The 19883-nt window shown below is 33.3% G+C and overlaps 3 protein-coding genes across 3 annotated transcripts; 2 read left to right on the top strand and 1 right to left on the bottom strand.

Moving 5' to 3' along the window:
* The first annotated feature begins 969 nt into the window (after nucleotides 1-969).
* LOC130807351 (transcription factor GTE4-like) lies at nucleotides 970-5942 on the top strand. Its single transcript, XM_057672536.1, has 5 exons — nucleotides 970-4278; nucleotides 4362-4407; nucleotides 4499-4612; nucleotides 4715-4785; nucleotides 5256-5942. Exons 1-4 carry the CDS (start codon nucleotides 1735-1737, stop codon nucleotides 4759-4761), a joined length of 2751 nt encoding a protein of 916 aa, XP_057528519.1. The 5' UTR covers nucleotides 970-1734; the 3' UTR covers nucleotides 4762-4785; nucleotides 5256-5942.
* Nucleotides 5943-6399: 457 nt separating this feature from the next.
* Nucleotides 6400-10408, bottom strand: LOC130807353 (malate dehydrogenase, mitochondrial-like). The gene is made up of 7 exons (XM_057672537.1): nucleotides 9993-10408; nucleotides 8512-8685; nucleotides 8235-8403; nucleotides 7975-8036; nucleotides 7716-7837; nucleotides 7430-7547; nucleotides 6400-6765 (listed from the first exon to the last, which is right to left on the bottom strand). Exons 1-7 carry the CDS (start codon nucleotides 10236-10238, stop codon nucleotides 6625-6627), a joined length of 1032 nt encoding a protein of 343 aa, XP_057528520.1. The 5' UTR covers nucleotides 10239-10408; the 3' UTR covers nucleotides 6400-6624.
* A 2228-nt stretch (nucleotides 10409-12636) lies between these two features.
* On the top strand, nucleotides 12637-14192 carry LOC130809515 (uncharacterized). The gene is made up of 3 exons (XM_057675325.1): nucleotides 12637-13132; nucleotides 13225-13407; nucleotides 13510-14192. Exons 1-3 carry the CDS (start codon nucleotides 12772-12774, stop codon nucleotides 13731-13733), a joined length of 768 nt encoding a protein of 255 aa, XP_057531308.1. The 5' UTR covers nucleotides 12637-12771; the 3' UTR covers nucleotides 13734-14192.
* Nucleotides 14193-19883: the final 5691 nt, after the last annotated feature.

Raw genomic sequence — 19883 nt, 5'->3', positions numbered from 1 at the left:
TTTGATTTCTTTTTTATTTTTATAATAATCATTATACATCATTCAATCTTACTTAATATGTTGTTATTTATGTAAGATATAAGTAAACTCAAGATTTTATTTGATTAGTCTAATCTTATTATGAACTTATAATAATTCTATTACTCTCTATGTTTTCATTTGTTCTTCTCGTTTATTTTTTTCGTAAATTCCAATGAAAATTAAAAGGTCAATTAATTTAAATTTTGAGTTTTTAAAAATTCTAAATAGTTGATATTTAGAAAGTATATATTGAGACGAATCTATCAAAATCTCAAGTGAATATATTATTTTTTATAGATTGATGAGAAATCATAGTTAAAGTTTGACACTAAAATTTGTAAATTCTATTTTAAAAGAACATATGAAAATGGGGGAGTATTATATAGGAATTAAGATATTAATTAGAAATTATGTACATTAAACTGCATAAAAAACAAAAATAGTGCAATTTTAAAAAGAATGAGAAAGTATAAATAAATACATAGTGAATAGTGATGGTCACAGATTTGTCAAAAATTTCAGTTAGTCGAACTTTGAGTTACTCATTTTGAATCGGTTTATTTCCGAGTCAGGTCAACTATATTTTAGTTGGTTTATTTTTGAGGTGGGTTGTTTTTGATTACAATTGATGGATCAATGCTTTTAAAAGAAATTTCTCATCACTAATTTTTCAAATGTTTTAATAAAACATTTCTTAACTAAAAATCAATATCACTTTTAATGCTTAAAAAAAATACAATAAGTTATTATTCGATTTACACAACTCATCAATTTTGGGTTAATTTTGATGAATTAGAATTTGCAAGTATTCCTCGAGTCAAATGTCTCTTCGGTCTTAACATATTTATAATAAGAATATCATCTACCATCTTCCTTTCCTCTTTAGACACGAATACTATATATTATAATTTCTATAATAGAATACAGTATCATGCACGATCCTTTTTGAGTTAAATGTCTCTTTGGTCTTAACGTCGTTATAACAAAGATATTATCCACGATCTTTATTTCATCTTCAGGCATACATACCACATTCTATTATAATTTCTATGAATGTGATTTGTCGGAGTTAGTATTTGATTTGGTTTAACGACGGACGAATGAAGAGAGACATAGCTGGGTTCGAAATTCGGATCAATTGCCTCTTGTAAAACAATTTCGGAATTTCCGTTTATCGGAAGCCCTCTTTTGCAAATTCTCCCAAATTCGCTCATCTCAAACCCTAATTTTAGTTTCTCTCTCCTCGACGCCTCTTTGCTTTCCACTTTCTCTCTCCTTTCTCTGTAAACAATACCCCCAATTTCTCCACTCACCACCCATCTATCTCCTACTCTCTAGATGTTTCCAGAACCACCTAACATTTAAGGTTTGCGGATCATCTTCAATTTGATTTGTCATTTTGCCTTGTTTTCTGGCTTTCTTTCTTTCTCATACGTTAGGATTTTGATTTTTTAAAGAGTGAGAAATCTTGAAAGATCTGTTCTTTATTCCCTTGTTGTTACTTGTTAGAATATAAATCTTTTGTCTTTTTATTCTGTGATTTTTTGTTGGATTAGGGTTTTATCAGATCTATTGTCTTATGAAATTTTGGGTTCTGATCCAAAACCCTAGTTTTCGACTCCCAATAAAACTTTGGCTGATGGTCTCGATAATTTAGGGTTTTTTAAGGGATTGGTTTTAGGGTTTTTGGAATTGAAAGAAGACCGTACATGTATGGCTTCGGAGACTTCAGGAGCTGATAAGCTTCCCAAGGAGAAATATTTATGGAGTGAGAATTGTAAAGTTTATACTCGCAGAATTCACAGAAAGATCATTGACGTTGTCAAAAATCATGATCCTTTAACCACCATAGCTGCTGCCACAACCACAACCACTTCAAAAGCCTCTGAAAATGAAAACAACAGTGCCAGTTCTGACAAGAGCAATTCTTTGAAGGAAAGCAATGTTCCAAATAATCATCATGCTGTTAATGGTGTCACTGCTACTGTCAATAACAACGTCAACCTTGAGCATGAGAAGGATAATACCGAGGATGATCTGCAAAACCTACCAAATTCATCTTCCCCGCCAAAGGATGCTGTTGAAGAAGCTAAGTCTTTGCAATTGGAGCAGAATTTGTCACAGGTAGAGGCTGTTGAAGAAGCCAATTCTTTTCAATTGCAGCAGAATTTGTCACAGGTAGAGGCTGTTGAAGAAGCCAATTCTTTGCAATTGCAGCGAAATTTGTCACAGGTAGAGGCTGTTGAAGAAGCCAATTCTTTGCAATTGCGGCAGAATTTGTCACAGGTAGAGGCTGTTGAAGAAGCCAATTCTTTGCAATTGCAGCAGAATTTGTCACAGGTAGAGGCCGTTGAAGAAGCCAATTCTTTGCAATTGCAGCAGAATTTGTCACAGGTAGAGGCTGTTGAAGAAGCCAATTCTTTGCAATTGCAGCGGAATTTGTCACAGGTAGAGGCTGTTGAAGAAGCCAATTCTTTGCAATTCCAGCGGAATTTGTCACAGGTAGAGGCTGTTGAAGAAGCCAATTCTTTGCAATTGCAGCAGAATTTGTCACAGGTAGAGGCTGTTGAAGAAGCCAATTCTTTGCAATTGCAGCAGAATTTATCACAAATGAAGGTTGTTGAAGAAGCCAATTCTTTGCAATTGCAGCAGAATTTGTCGCATGTAGAGGCTGTTGAAGAAGCTAATTCTTTGAAATTGCAGCAGAATTTGTCACCAGTAGAGGCTGTTGAAGAAGCCAATTCTTTGCGATTGCAACAGAATTTGTCAAAGGTAGTGGTTTCGGGGGATTCTTCAAGTCTTAATCGAGCTGAGGCATTTCTTCCACATGGATTTGGTGGGGATTTGAATAATAGGTTAGTGTCAAGACCGTTGGTTACTCAGGTAGGTGATAGGTTGACCATTAATGTGTCAGCAGCTAGTTCAATGGAGGAAGTTAGAGATTTGAAAAGGAAGTTAGAGGATGAACTTGATCAAGTTAGGAACATGGCTAAAAAGCTTGAAGCTAAGGAGATTGAGATTAGTAGGTATTCTAGTATTACGGGTAATGGAAGTTTAATTCCTGTTGATGGGCACTTGCAATATCCTGTAAATGGTGGAAATGAGATGGTGGGTAGTGGTATGAGGATGGGTTCTGAAATGGGTTTGGTTTCTTTCAATAAATCAAGGCCATTTAGGCAACTTTCAGTTTCTGTGATAAATAACAATCAGTATCATGGAGTTGGTGACATTATTGAGAGGGACAAGCGGACTCCTAAGGCAAATCAATTGTATCGAAAATCCGAGTTTCTTTTGGGTATGGATAAGCTCCCGCCGGAGAACAATAGGAAGACAAAATCTAGTGGAAGTAAGAAGCATGGTGGGTCAAATTTTGATTATGGATTCAGAATTGATAAGAAATGTTTTAGCAAATGTAGTACTTTACTTCAGAAGTTAATGAACCACAAGCATGGATGGGTGTTTAATCAACCTGTGGACGTGAAGACGCTTGGTCTGCATGATTATTTTGATATTATAAAGCATCCAATGGATTTGGGTACAATCAAGTCTAGGTTGACCAAGAATTGGTACAAAACCCCTAGGGAGTTTGCTGAGGATGTAAGACTTACTTTTCATAATGCATTGACCTATAATTCTCCCGGGCAAGATGTTCATATCATGGCCCAAGAGTTGTATAGGATGTTTGAAGCGAGGTGGCCTGCTATTGAAACTGATTATGATCGAAACTTGAGGAGTGAAATGCTTCGTGATATGGGGGTCCCAACTCCAACGTCGAGAAAGATTTATTCCCATGTTCCTGTATTGACTCCCAGATCGTTTGCTCCACCTCCTCGTCTACAACCCACTCCATTTCATGATGCGAGAAACTTCGAGAGATCATATTCAATGCCTGTTCGACAAGAATCGACGCCAAAGCCTACATATTCAGTTGGAAGGAAGCCTGCTCTAACGAAACCTAAAGCTAAGGATCCCCATAAAAGAAACATGACTTCTGAGGAGAAACAAAAGCTTGGCACTAATCTTCAGAATTTGCCTGCAGAGAAAGTTGATACTCTTATTCAAATCGTTAAAAAGAGGAATTCATATGTATCACAAAAAGATAATGAGATTGAATTGGATTTTGAAACGCTTGATGTTGAGACACTTTGGGACCTGGATAGATTTGTAACAAATTACAAGAAGACCTTGAGCAAGCATAAGAGGAAAGCTGAAATTGCTCAAGCTAGAGCAGCAGCTGCTCAGGCTGCTCAAGAAACAGTGAGTATTTTTCTATGATTCTTAATTTACATATGCCCTTATCTTTGAGCTTTTTGGTTGATTTTTGTGTTCACTTGTTGCAGATTCCAGCTCCTGCATATACCGAAGCGCCTAGAGATACAACAGCAGGTAATTTGCTTTAGAAAAAGGAATTTTTCAGATCTCTTCTACCAAATTAATTGTTCTCCTTGATTCATTGACCTGGTTGAATCTGTGCTAGATGAAACAAATGTTGCCACTTCTCCCCGTGCTCAACCAGAAAGGCATAGTGATAATGATAGTGATTCAAGTAGCTCAAGCAGCTCTAGCAGTGATTCTGGATCCTCTTCTAGCGGTAAAAATATTCATTTTAAGCTGTGAATGCCAGATTTCTTTCCTTCATCTATGAAAAAGTGTAAAAGAACTTTTCATTTTACACCTGATTGTTCTCTTACAGATTCAGATAGTGATAGCTCTTCCGCTTCTGATTCAGATGGAGGTTAAACATAGGATCTTATTGTTTCAAAGGTGGGTATCAATTCTTGAGTTCTAAATTATACTAGTATCCTGTCAAACAGCTCAATTTTGCATTTTGAGATGCTGATTTGGTTTGCTTGCAACTATGATATCCATGCTTGTTACAGCTGTTTGACTATGTCTACATGTAAATTAATTTGGGATCTCTTTGAACCCTTAATAAAGAAACGCTTTCTCATTATACATTTTATGGGAATATATGTACCGGTGAACATGCATTTCTTCTATGTGTGCATTTCTTCCTTAATAAATCATATATGCTGTCATCCTTATGTTTGACATCTTTGTTCCATTTGTGCTTTTAATGTTTTAATGTGAAAGTGTGATCTTTTCTGCCAAAGAAATGATCAGAAAACATGGGTGTTAGTGTCTTCCACTTCAATTTGATTTAATTATCAATTTAGCAGCAGCTTTTTTTGGTAAATCTGATCTGATGTGAGCTTTGTTTTGGGTCTTGGCAGTATTAGGTTGTTAGATGCAATGGTGTGTGCTGCACTTGATGATGCTGAATTGCCTTTGCATTGTGAAGTGTTTTTTAGGGCGGTTTATCTCTCGTTGATGTGGCTGCTCAGCTTGGTGGCTTTCAGCTGGCCATCTTCATAAGTAGAGACCGTTATTCACTTTAGTGGCTACATAACACAGATTTTGTTTCTTAACTTGCTCGTTTCAGAATGCTGTGTGGTAATTGTACATTTTTTGCCGTAGATGCTACTCACACTTTCTGTGCAAGTATTTTAATGGTAGGCGACATGATACACTTGATTATCAGTGGCGTACATATAGGGAGATCAGTAGTTTCGGTAGGCTTGTAATATGTAAGTGGGTTAGGGTTGGATTTATGTTGAAATTAGCTTCTAGCTTTGTATAGTTTAATTGTGTTATAGAAGGATAGGTGTAATTCTTTTGATGCTTAGATTGTTTGGCAATGTTGGTTCTGAGTTGAATGTACCATGATCATCCAATGGAATTTGCCCCCCTCTGCTTACGCCTGCCCTACAATTCACGCATCCCTGGATGTCGGTAACTTTTCTTCTCTATATTGTATGGCGGTTGAGCTGTGTTTTTTTACTGGTTTTGTCCGTCCTCTGAATGGGCGTTAGATTCTCTAGATGTGATGGTGGAATGAATTCCTTATTATGATTATTGTCTATTGATGTGCACCATCTCATCTTGCGAGTAGGATTAGACAATCACTAGAATGTGCGCTGTTTAGTGTTGGTAAAAACAAGATTACTAAAGGCATACTGGACGTTTTGGTGTTCCAATTATACTCTGATAATATTATCTTCTGCTTCTTTTTGATAGCTTTATTTTTCCATTTTATGAGAGCTTTTTGAGGAAAATATAGCTATTAATAGAAATATATGATAGTACGAGACCTGAACATTTTCTGTTCCGGTAAATGATACTCCAAATTATGTATTATATAGGAAGTTAAATCAAATTACTTACCAAGTTTATGATAAAGTTTGTTAATTTTTCTTCTCTATAGTGAATTATCAATTTCACCTATTACCACTTATGAAGTTCTACGATTAGATTGATTAAATTGGTACATATTAACGATGAGTTTCCAAATTTTTAAATAACTTGTGAAAATAAGCATTATTTGCAACTTCAAATAAATAAATAATAACCATGTGGTATAATAATGTATACCACAAAATTGTATCTTATTGACATTTGAATCCAAGCGATGCAAAACTTTGAGCAATAGTGTCCTAAAGGTACAACGTAGAAATTGGCAATTACAGGTGCCAGATGCCGGAACTAACATTATTATTAAGTTCAATTCCTAAAAGTTGGAACTCATTATATCAAGAAAGATTCTCAGTTCTTGTTTGCAAAATCAATACCCTTTTCAATGGATGATTTGAGCTCAGACTTGAGTGCTTCCAGACCCTGTTGCTCGAAATCAGACAACGTGCCCAACCCGAAGATTTCTTCCACTCCATTCTTCCCCAATTTCACCTGCACGTAGAACAGCGTAGCACCATTCGTAACACAACTAAATTGCATAATAATCGCATATTAATAAAATTTGTTGAACCTCTAACCACAGATTGCTCTACCCACTCTATGTTTAGTGAAGATATCACAATCCTTTAAGATAAAAACACACAGCTAATTGATGCAACCAACCAATCTCAACCGTAAAAATAACAGCAGGGCAATGTAGAACATAAAATCACTATGCCCGAAAAACTCCCCACAAACTACAAGCTAAAACAAGAAGTCGAGAACAATGTCTTTCTTGATCTGATAAAGCAAGTACCATGTTTTCTAGATACTATCTACTATGTATGGATAAAGATTCTCTACACAAGCAGAAAATAATGAAATGTTAAGATGCAAATGATACAGGACAAACAGCATTTACGAAGAGCACCCTCAGTGAAAATTTCATTATGAGAATCAGACAATTAGTTTATACAACAATTTCAATATCCTAATGCAGGAAATTTGTTGAACTAATGAAGCCAAAGGGAGCACAAGTAAGCAGTTCAGAAATTAATAAGTCATAAGGATAGAAGATATTCCAGAGTAAAGAGATGAACTTCTGTCATTGAACATAACAAGAAAAGCATAAGGAATTTGCACTGCAATAGTTGTGAAGATTGTATTACATTCATACCTTAGAAGCAAAGAAGGGAAGTTCAGTCACATTTGATTCTACGAATGAACACTCCACGACATCAGGAACACCATTCAGTCCCTTTAAGCAGGCATCAGCAAAAAGTGCTCCAGCATAACTGCAATACACAATTAAAAATTACAGTTCCTCATGGCCAAGAATGTAACAAGTTAGCTAAAGTTACAGTTCCTCAGAAATCAAGCAAGAGCTTTTAGTGTAAGATAAAGGCAGCCTCATATATTGTTGATATAACAGTGAAAAATTCTGAATTTATATCAACACTTACGCCATCGACAATGTTGCTGAACCCTTTCCTGCCTTGGCCTCAACAACCTCCGTTCCTCCATCTTGTGTTCGCTTTGTAAGTTTCTCAATGTCAGACTGTGAGAGATTGGCTTGTGGGTGAGCCTACAAGAGAGAATGTACACTCAGAAATAATAAAATGAAAGAGACAAATCAAACCAACATTACTGACCCAAAAAATATTTAATGGGCACAATTTTTGGGAGGGGGAGATGAGAGAGAACAAGGTCCATGAAATATACTTGAGAAAATAATGGGAGGATGGTTATGCCAGCATGTCCTCCAACAACAGGCACATTGACCTCTGCAAGCAAGAGCAAACAGAAAGGTAATTAGCAAGACTACACCGCTGTGAAACAGGCCACTCAAATGCAGAAGATCAATATAATGTCAATAGCTCCCATAATAATGTAGATCTGCAAAAATTATACTAACACACAACACTCAAAGTCAAATACACCTTAGCTTGACACATATTTAAGCTGTGATTTTGATGGCATACCTTCAAGTGGAAGGCCAGCTTTATTAGCATAGAAAGTCTTAGCCCTAACTACATCAAGAGTAGTCACACCAAACAGCCTTTTAGGATCATAAGTTCCAGCTTTCTTGAAAACTTCGGAGGCAATAGGCACTGTTGAGTTCACAGGGTTGCTGATCATGTTGACAAGAGCCTAATCCACATTCATCCCACAATCAAAAAAAGGATGCATCATTTATTATGCAAGTCACGAAAAGGTAATTATTAATTAAAAAGACCAAAAGAATGAATTTTCACTCACATTAGGACAGTACTTGGCGACAGCAGTGCAGAGGTTTTTCACAATGCCAGCGTTAATGTTAAAGAGATCATCACGTGTCATACCAGGCTTCCTAGGCACACCAGCAGGAATTATTACAACATCTGATCCTTCAAGAGCCTTCCCCAAATTCGAATCCTCAGCATAACCAAAAACCTGCATGATCAATGAATCACGGAAACAAAAGCAAATACGGTTAGTAGTAACATAATAGGGCAGGAGATTTCAATTGTAAACCAGTAAGATCTAAAATCAGTAATTTAGCATGCCAGAATGTATGTGTACAGTCCTGCCAATTGCAGACACAACAATCAGAATTTACGCATATCAGTTTGAGGCGTGAAACCATGGCCAAAAATCAATCAAATAAAAGAAATATTGTCACACAATTACACAAGGAATCTCCATTTGCCCTATATTCATTCCAACTCAAAGAATATGGTAAAGCAGAACGAAATCTGGTCAACCAACGTATTTTCAGTAAAGAAAACATAGACAATTAGACATGTATATCAAAGTTATCAACCTCTAACATGTAATTTACTCGCACTGCTCTTTGAGTAGGGAATACATGAATTGAGAGGAAAGGAAACGGAAGAAATTAAGTGATTTCCCATGTTTGGAAAGGAAAATATATGGGATTTCATAAGTAACATAAAGAAGGATGGACAAAAAATCCTACAAAAATCACCAAATCATCACTTCTCTATGTGAAGTTCTAATCAATCTCTCCAAATTTACACTTAGTATTCTTCGAAATTATTGATACTTACCATACATGTGAGTATTTTTAACAAAACCACCATTGGAAAATGGAAACTTGAATCATTTTTTTCAATTATACTCCCTTCTTCTGTTTTCCTTAAACAAACAAAGTACCCAACAAGCAGCTAAGCTCGACCTTTATTTCTAACTACTCATACTATGATCTAATAATTGTCTCCAAAATATGAATTATAACACTCCACAAGTCAATGGCAGATTTAAAATATTAGTAGTGTAGGCGAACATTGATTTGAAATCAGCTTGACTTTCATTCTTTTATGTTACTTCTTACACAATTATTCAATAAAGTAAATAGTAATAGGGTTTTACATCGGTGACCCACACCATGATCTAGGCACACCCAACCCTGAATTCCTACCACATAAGTAAGGATTGTCTAACCATACATCTAAATGTCAATATAAAGTAATAAAAATAAAGCCAAGCCCAATAAACACACACCAAAAAAAAAAAAAAAAAAAAAAAAAACTTCACACAAATACGCATTTCTACAAAAGCAGATAAACAAAAAACCCACATTACAAAAACCCAGAAAAAGTTAAGAATCAATGAGTAAAAAACAAAAACTCAGCAACAGATCAGAAACGAATGCAATCCAATACAACATTATCATAAACAACTTCAACCCAATTGGCCAATTAAAAAACGGAGATCAGAAGGAGGAAAAAAAAGAAGACCTGAGCTCTGGTATTGATGTGGCTACAATCCGCAGCAACACCAGGAGTACCAGCAAGATCATAAAGAGAAAGTGTGGAAACAAGAGGATTCAGTTTCATCAACATAGATAAAGGTTGTCCAATCCCACCAGCAGCACCGAGAATGGTTACTTTACGCTCTGGATTTGATGCAGATGCATAATGCCGGGTTCCATGATTGCTTCTTTTAGCAGCTGATTGAACAGATCTTAACATTTGAGTTCTCATTTTAAAGATTTTACAGCGAGAAATGGAGGAGACACAAGGTTTCTGAAGCGGGTTTTGGTTTGTGAAAAAGGTGAACCAAAATGAGGAGAAACGAAATGGGATAGGAGATTGATTTTAAGGATGCTTCCTTTTTTATTTCTTCGTTTATAAAAACAAAAACAAAATTAGTCTCGTACTCTTGTAACTTTAAAATAAAAAATTAATATTTTTTATTTTTTCTTAATTTGTGTTAATTGAATTATTTAGTCTATATATTCAATACGTCTTTTGGAGAGACCTTCTATCACAACAATTTGCATATTACTCCCTTTATCTTGTATAATTTGCATCAAAGAGAAGATGTTTGTTTTCTAAGATAAAGGGGGATAACGATAATAAATGAAGAGAGCAAATAAATTATGTAAATGAAATTATAAAAAAGTTAAAATATATAATTGATATTAAAATGAAGTAGTGAGTCATAATCCAAAAATAAAAATAATATAAATCAAATAGGACGAATCAAAAATGAAAAATACGGTAAACTAAAGGGGACGGTGGGAGTAAAAAGGCAGGGGAGTAATAGACTTGTGAGGTAAATGTTTGCTTCAAATGATTTTTAATACTCTATTTTTTTCTTAAAGAAGTTTCTACTTATCATTTTGGATGTTTTATTTGTTATTCTCATAGAGAATTTTTCTATTTATGTCATTAATTTTGGAAAAGAAAATAACCTTATACATTCTCAATGCTTAGGGTCACCACTGTATCTTCCACTAATTTCATTTTAACATTTTATATTATTTATGGTCTTCACATGTTACTCACTAACTTTATAAAAAATATTTTTTTATTAGTTGTGATTTCCATATTTTTTCACTAAGTTTCTTTTAATATTTTTTAAATGTTTGTGGTCCTCACTTTTTTTCCATCAAATTTATTATTTAATAAAATAATATATCCACTATTTATAATATTCTATTTTTCTTAATTCTCGTGAGCATTTCTTGCGGAAACTTCATTAGATTACGAAGGGAGTAATTCAATTGATTTTTTTAAAATAATTAAAATTAATTTTTAGTGATCATAATCAATTTTTATTAATTGTGACTTATTTTTACTGATTAAAACTTTTTTTTTTTTCAGATTGTAACTAATTTTATAATATTTTAAGGCAAACTAAACATGACTTAACTTCTACTCTTCTTCGCCACTTGTTTTACAACATTTAAGTTAAAAACTTTAGCTAAAAATCCTAAATATTATTATTTTAGCGGGCCGGAACAGGAATTTGTCAATTCATGATTTTATTTATTTATTTGAATTAATATTAATTTAATAGTAAAATAATGAGCTATATTTAATAAAATATATTGATTATTTACAATACTAAAAAGTCAATGATTATATCAATTGGAGGGAAAAAAAATTAATAATAAGATTGTGGGCAAATACTACTTAGAAAGTCAATTATGTAAGTGTTTTATTTTATTGTTATTTATATTTATAAATAGGGGAGTTTTAGCGATTGGTTGATAAATGTTAATTGTTTTTTTTTCGCTCATTTATAATTTACTTGTTTGATTAGCTATTAGAATTGACTTTTAATTGTTCGGTTTGAAAGTAAAAGTTATGTAAGAGCAAATAAAAAATTAGTCACATTAATTTCTAAAATTTTTTACTATTTAAATAGTTAAAAAATTAAAAAACAACTAAGAAGTTATTGCCTAACACACAAAAGGAATCTTTTTAATTTTTTTTAATAAAGTTCGATCTGAAAGGATATTTCCAAAATTGGTAGATGTAGATCACATAAGGCATCTTATTAGTTTTTTTTATTTATTTTTCATTTTTTCTGAATTAGTATTTTTGTGGAGTCCCTTCAAAGTTCAAAGAAGTTGGTTTCTTACATGACTACAGTCTACAGAGTAAAGTCCATAGCAGTAGTCTTCAAGGGCCCATCATAAATGCCTCTTCTTTGTGAGGCACCGTGGTAATCGCATCAAGAGCAAATCTGGAGACGGATATTCAAATAGAAAATATTTTTAATAAAAGAATTATATAAAATAAGATTGGTTTTAAAGTAATTTTTAAAATAAGTGTTTTTGTCTTTCAAGTCCAAGTTTTTTGTTACTAATAGTTAGGCATGGCCACGGGGCGGGTTACCCGGAACCGAACCGGTCCCGAACCGCTTGGAACCGGATCCGTTTGCGACAGATTCCGAACCGCCCCGAACCGCGAAACCGTGAAACCGCCGGAAAAAACCGTCGTGAACCGGTTGAACCGGCTCAACGGTTCCGTGGAACCGGTTCGCCAAAATATGACCGTTTGTTACCGTTAACTAGCCGTTGCATTCTCCTCTATATATACTCATCACTTTCATTCACAACTCATCTCTTCTCCTACTCTCTCTACTTAATTCTTTAATTACGCAATTATTCTCTTAATTACATAATTAGTCTTTTAATTATTTCTTAATTTAGTTAGTTACATAATTAATTATTTATTTATTTCTTAATTCTATATTTCTATTATTACTTCAATATTATCAATCATGTCTTCATTTTTGAAAAAAGCCACAAAAAAAGTTACTAAAGTGGCAAAATCATTGGGAGGTTCCAGTTCCTCCAAAAGAAAGGCCACTTCTACTCCGTCGGTATCAACAACACCTTCCATTAGTAATTATAATTATGAACATAATTATCCGGAAGGGTACGACCCAAAGTTACATAATTATGCAGAAGAAGTGGAAAGAGAAATACAAATTGATGAAGAAGAAGAACAAGAAGAGGAACCAACGACCCCAATTGGGATACATATATCTCGACAGTCATCAACAAGAGCACATGAAGAACAAGGAGAACAACAACAACAAAGACAAGCTCGTGGTAAACGAGTCAATTTCCAAACTATCGGTTAGTTTTATAATTTTATTCTTCAAATTAATTAAACTTTAAATTATTTATTTATTTAATTATAGTTTTATAATTTTAAATTATTTATTTAGATGAAGATGAACCAGTAAGACAACCTTTTCCGGCAATGCCACCTCCTAGTGGTAGAGCTGTTTCACATGTGTCGTCGTATTTCACAAAAGAACCAACCGAGAATCCAGATATTTTCTTATGCACTTGTCAAATTTGTGAAAGTCAAGGAGTAAAGCCCTTAGTTTCATACAGTTTCGCCAGAGGTAAATACTTTTTAAGTTTTTTATACATACATAATACATTCATACATTATATATTCATATTTTATAAACATTTATTTATTGTGTTTTGTGAATACGTGTTAGGTGGTGGTACGGGATCTTTTAACAAACATTTGGCAAAGAAGCATGGAATCACAAAAGAAACTCATGCAGCAAGCGGCAGCGGGACCACAAGTGGAAGCCGACAGACACAATGGGACATTCCCAGCACAGGTATGCCTTTTAGATATAATCGTAATGACATGATTGATGAATTTTCTAGGTATGTAATTTGTGATGAATTGCCTTTTAACCACGGTGAAAAGTAGGGCATACGAGCGTCTCACTAGAAAAACTTTGCAACCACAATATAGAGCAATCCCTAGGAGCACTCTTAAAAGACGCACAATTAAATTATACGAATCAATGCGCTATGAATTAGTTGAAATGTTTAAATCGTTTAATGGTAGGGTTAGCATAACAACTGACATTTGGTCTGCTCCCCCACATTTAGAACCTTATATGTGTGTAACAGCACACTGGATAGATCGAAATTGGATTATTCAAAAAAGAATAATTGCTTTTGAGACAATGCCAGAAAGACATACCGGTGAAAACATAAAATATAGATTAGTAGAGATATGTAGAGAATGGAACTTATTAGATAAAATATTTTGTTGTTCAACTGATAATGCAACCGCGAACATTAAATGTATAGAACTTTTGTTTAACGAACCTGCTTTTAGTTTAATCCTTAGGGGTAGCTTATTACACATACGTTGTTGTGCGCATATAGTTAACTTATCTTGCCAAGCAGACATAAAACAATTAAGTGATTTATTAGAACCAATTAGGGATATAGTGAAGTGGCTTAGGATCGGAAAGATAAAAAGACGATATAAACAATTATGTGACCAATACCAACTTAAAAAAGTGTATTGGTCATTAGATACTCCTACACGTTGGGGCTCAACCAACGATTTATTAAGAAAGGCGATTGCATATCGTCCAGTAATAACACAACTATATAGTGAGTGTACAGATAGTTTCATAGCTGATGACACTTGGGAATTAGCTATAGGTGTACATAACATATTAGAAGCGTATGACCACGCGACTAAGATTTTTTCTTATGTTTATGAATCGAACGTTCACTTAGTAATAAGTGAATGTATTACTATTTTTTATCATCTCCTTAAATATACACATGAAGATACTAACCCAAAATTGAGGCCGATTCTTGCAGATATGATGGAAAAATGGAAGACATATTTTACCGATTTTCCTTATATTTATGGAATCGCAACCATTTTGGACCCACGTTTTAAAACTGAGGTCCTTACTAAAGTAATAGGATTTTATTACCAATCGTTAGATCGCCCGTCTACTGATGTACATAATTATGTAGGAACATGTAAAAAATATTTAGCAGAACTCTATGATTTTTACGCTAGTGTATATAACCCGAAACGCGATATGTCTAGGCGTGCTAGCGTTTCGGCACGTCCCTCTTACTATAATTCGGTAATAGCTAACATAATGAGTCAAGATGATAGTTTTGTAGGATCATCTTCTTCTTCCTCGACCTCATATTTAGAACTAGATAGTTATCTTAAACACCACTTTGAAATAGACCAAATTATCTATAATATTTTGGAGTGGTGGAAAGAAAAATCTGTAAAATTTCCCATTTTATCGAGAATTGCAAAGGATATCCTTGCAATTCCCGCGTCAACAATTGCGTCGGAGTCTGCTTTTAGTGCAGGTAGAAGAGTTTTGGACGAAAAGCGATCTCGTCATGCTCCACATAGTATTCAAATATGTGTTTGCAAGAAAGATTGGATCAAGCGGAGATTCGAACACAAGGACTAAGGAATGATGATGATCAAGACGACGATGATGATCCATGGATGATGATGGATACATCTGCATCATCGTCAGGAGGAGAGTCAGCGGAAGCATCTAACCAACCACATGATGATGACGAAGACGAATAGGATCAATCCGACAAGCGACAACGATAAATCAACATTCAACAACTATAAATAAAAGGTATGACAAAGAACTACGTGGGCTTTGATTCCTTCAGGATACGTAGGCAGCTTAGTATTCATTTGGGTACTAGGTTCAAGTCCATTTTCTCCCTCTTTTTTTATTAATCATCTTTATCGACATTATCATTGATTCGTTTCTTATTAATTTATTTTTTTCCATTCTTTTTAGTAAATATTTCAATAACGATGACAACTTGACATGCAATGAATTTCGCTAATAATCAAGTAATCATCAAAGGTACGTCCGCGATATTATAGTATTTTTTTATTATACAAATATTTAAAGAAAAAATAAAAATAGAACCGATGGTCCGACCCGCCCGTCCCGTGAGTTGGAACCGCCGGAACCGCCTCATGAACCGCCAAGGAACCGTTTGGAACCGCCCGAAACCGGAACCGGAACCGGAACCGTTCGCGACAGGTTCCATATGGAACCGGAACCGGATGGAACCGGAACGGAACCGGACCAACCCGGACCGTGGCCATGCCTACTAATAGTAAATAAGAGCAGAATAAAGGATAACAAAGTTATCTCCTCTACTCCTTTTATTTTGTTATTTTAAAAATTATAAATTTGTCATCTTTTTGTTTATTGTTACTAATAGCGAAAAATCGTGGTAAATTTTTTTTTACTTTTAACATATTCTTTTATTATTCGCTCTTAGTAACAGCGATCTTAGGCTTGGACACGCTTATTTTGAGAATTAGTTTAGAATTAAACTTATTTTTTTAATTTTTGTATTAAAAAAACTTATTTATTTCAAATATTCCTCTGATAAGAAACGATCTTTTTAAGAGACGTATCCACAAGCCTAGTCCGTTTTTACATTAAAAAACAATTATTGTTGCACGATTTTAGAAAAAATAAATCGATTTCTCCACTTATCGTAAAATAACTTTCTTCAATATCTCTAAATTCGAAAACTAGAAAGAAATTATTAAATAAGTTTGCTATTAGTAACATCAAACAAAAGGATAACAAAGTTATCTACTCTACTTCCTTTATTTTTTTATTTTAAAAATTATAAATTTGTCATCTTTTTGTTTGCTGTTACTAATAACGAAAAATCGTTGTAAATTTTTTCTGACTTTTAACACATTATTTTATTATTCATTGTTAGTAACAGCGATCTTAGGCTTAGACACGCTTATTTTGAAAATTAGTTTAGAATTAAACTTAGTTTTTAAAATTTTTTGTATTAAAAAAAACTTATTTATTTCAAATATTCCTCTGGTGAGAAACAATCTTTTTAAGAGATGTCTCCACATACCTAGTCCATTTTTCCATTAAAAAAAAACAAATTTTGCTGCACGATTTAGAAAAAATAAATCGATTTCTCCACTTATCGTAAAATAACTTCTTCAATATCTTTAAATTCAAAAACCAGAAAGAAATGAAAATTTAATGCTTGAATTTAATAATTTTAAATCTCAAAAGCAATTCAAACACAATATAAATGGCAATGCAAGTATAATACTTTATTGATGCTCACTATTTTTATTTTTCTTTATTAAAGAAAAAATTACCGAGAATAATACAACATATTGCTTATTTTCCTCCAATAATATAAGTTTTTTATTAACCATGAATAATACCAACTTTGGGTATTATAGGAGATTAAATAAGTTTTTAAGAAATGACAAAAAATTGGTAAATTAGACAATAAACTAAAATTGGTATTATTCTAGGAAAATACCTCATAAGTTGGTGTTATTCATGGTTAATCAAAAGTTGGTATTAGTATAGGAAAGTTAACGAAAGGTTGTATGATACACGGTAATTTTTCCTATATTAAATATGTAATTCACATATTAAAAATCTCCACGTCACAAACTAATAAGATACTTCACATATCATAAACACCTGTTTTTCAAACCATAAAAGCTTACTTTAGATAATAAAAACTCCTACTTCACATATTGAAACTTCCTACTTCACAAATTATTGACACCTACTTTAGATATCAAAAACATCTACTTTACATACTAAAAACACCTACTTGACAAATCACAAACCTTTACTTGACATATCACAAACACCTACTACACATACTAAGAACCTATATATTATCTATCATAAATATAGTAGATTCTTTAATCAATAGACGTAGGTACTTTGATGAGTTATAGTAGTTGTTTTTTTACTGATAAAAGTATGTATTATAATGGTTCACAATTAGTATTTTACATATACAAATAGGCACCATAATTGTTTATAGTAAAAGTTTTTATCAATAGAAGTATGCAACTTAATGAGTCATAATAGGTATTTTAATGAGATAAGTAGCGATTTATGTATGTCAAGTAGGAGTTTATGGTATGTTAAGTAGATGTTTACGATATGTTAAGTAGGAGCTTATGATATATGAAGTAGTAATTTAGGGTATGGTATGTCAAGTAAGGGTTTATGGTATGTCAAATAGAAATTTATGGTATGTCAAGAATGAGTTTAGAGTCTGTCAAGTAAGGGTTTATACTATACCAAGTAGGGGTTTAGAGTATGTCAATAAAAATCAAAATCGAGAAGTAAGACATTGGCTGATGAAATACAAAATGCCTAAGTGAGAAATAAATGAATAAAAATCAAATCAAACTGAGCAGAATGAAAAATCAAGAATGAAGAAAGAAACGAAATTCAATTTGGATAATAAACACTCTCACAATTGTAAATTAAAGGTTCAAATTGTTCAATGTTTAATAATGGAGAAAGTCCTTAAAATAGAGAAGAGGAAGAAAAGTTATTGATGGTTTGATGAAGAAGACAGAGAAAAACAAGCTTGATTTATGTTTTTTAAAGTTAAAATTTATTTTCTTTTTTCATTAATTGGATGGGTCAAATTAGAGATGTCTCTCAAAAACATAAAATTCAACATAAAAATGTAATTATCTAAAAGATATATAAAAGATTAGTGTTGGCTTCAGTTGCGGGTCGTGGGCATGGAGGAATGATCGTTGGAGGTTCAATATTTGTAATTATAATAATAAATCCAACTAAAGCAATAACACATAAAGAATCTAACTTGAAAAATTCAACACTATTTAAACAAGTTCTTGCAAAATTCAATATATTTAAAGAAAAAATTAGCCCACACAAAATTCTACCCAAAATTATAATAATTCTGTAAACAAAAATCTGGTTATACGTAAAAAATATTTATAAATAAGATAAATTATAGAATCAAATTACCTAAGTTAAAATATAAAAAAAAATTAGGAAACAACATCAATCATAATTGAGTTGAAATGTACAAGTCTTAGAGCATGTACAATGGCCTATTTTTTTTTTGTCCTTTTATGTCCTCTTATAACCTCTGAATTTGCATATTTTACATTCACATTAAATTTTTTCATTTTCTCTCACTACATATAATTAGTATAATTATCTCATATTAGAGCTTATTTTCTCATACTAATTTTTTATATTATCATAATAATAATTATGAATCCAAATAACCCAAATCATGGAAATTTTAATTTTCCTAGTTATCCAAACTCTCAAAGTAACTCAAATGTTGGCCCTTTTGATCCAAATATCCTCAATAATCCTCAATTTCAAGCTGCTTTACAGTCGTTTGGACATCAACCGAGACCAACTAATCAAAGTTACACCCCTCTAAATCAAAATGTCCTACTTTTTACTCCATTTCAACAATCTTTTAATCAATATCCTTCATCGTTCCCCGTTTTTGATCATTTAACTCAGCAAATGGAGCAATCTCTAAGGGGGGAGGATTCTTATAATGGTACTCTGACTTCGGGAATGAGGAAAACAAGACATCTCGAAGAAATACATGAGGAAGATGTTGAAGTGGTTCCTTAATAAGTCTTTACCACAGCTAAAAAGACAACTACGACTCGAACGACTGGTGATCGGGCGAGTTGGAGCATACCTGAAGATAAAGCAATTGTTTCGAGCTACATTAATGCAGGAGGAGATATAGAACGAAACACTAACACTAGAAAGGTTGGCTTATGGAATGATATGATATAGTTAAATATTACGAGTTAGCATCGCAAGAGAACCCCAATAAGATACGTGAAATGTCCCAAAAGTCCATGCAACTACGTTGGGATCACATCAACTCTACGATTTCGAGATGAGTGGATATTTATGGGTATGAGCTACGCCACAAAAAGAGTGGAGACTCAACTTTGAATTTTGAAAATCATGCATATGTAGCTTTCCAAAAAGCAAATAAAAATAAGTCATTCCAATTGATGCATTGTTTTGAAATTATGAGAACATTTCCTAAATGGAATCCTGAAATATTTCAACTCCCTTCTGAAAGTGAAGGAAGTAACAAAACTTCATGCCCTGATACACTATACGAGGAAGGGATGGGTGCTACACCAACTAGATCTGATGGGATAAAGAAGACAAAGCGCAAGGGTAACGAAGTTGCTACCTCTTCAATGTCACTTGTA

The sequence above is a fragment of the Amaranthus tricolor genome, chromosome 3 (genome assembly GCF_026212465.1).
Source record: "Amaranthus tricolor cultivar Red isolate AtriRed21 chromosome 3, ASM2621246v1, whole genome shotgun sequence".
Classification (NCBI taxonomy): Eukaryota; Viridiplantae; Streptophyta; class Magnoliopsida; order Caryophyllales; family Amaranthaceae; genus Amaranthus; species Amaranthus tricolor.
Note: the sequence above shows the minus strand (reverse complement) of the source record. Positions and strands in the feature narration are given on the sequence as shown.

Coding starts and splice junctions, on each gene's coding strand:
- LOC130807351 (XM_057672536.1), top strand. CDS start 1,735: ATGGCTTCGGAGACTTCAGGAGCTGATAAGCTTCCCAAGGAGAAATAT. Junction 4,408..4,498: donor GCCTAGAGATACAACAGCAG/GTAATTTGCTTT, acceptor AATCTGTGCTAG/ATGAAACAAATGTTGCCACT. Junction 4,613..4,714: donor TTCTGGATCCTCTTCTAGCG/GTAAAAATATTC, acceptor GTTCTCTTACAG/ATTCAGATAGTGATAGCTCT.
- LOC130807353 (XM_057672537.1), bottom strand. CDS start 10,238: ATGAGAACTCAAATGTTAAGATCTGTTCAATCAGCTGCTAAAAGAAGC. Junction 8,686..9,992: donor ACATCAATACCAGAGCTCAG/GTCTTCTTTTTT, acceptor TTGATCATGCAG/GTTTTTGGTTATGCTGAGGA. Junction 8,404..8,511: donor TCGCCAAGTACTGTCCTAAT/GTGAGTGAAAAT, acceptor AATGTGGATTAG/GCTCTTGTCAACATGATCAG.
- LOC130809515 (XM_057675325.1), top strand. CDS start 12,772: ATGTCTTCATTTTTGAAAAAAGCCACAAAAAAAGTTACTAAAGTGGCA. Junction 13,133..13,224: donor AGTCAATTTCCAAACTATCG/GTTAGTTTTATA, acceptor TTATTTATTTAG/ATGAAGATGAACCAGTAAGA. Junction 13,408..13,509: donor TTCATACAGTTTCGCCAGAG/GTAAATACTTTT, acceptor AATACGTGTTAG/GTGGTGGTACGGGATCTTTT.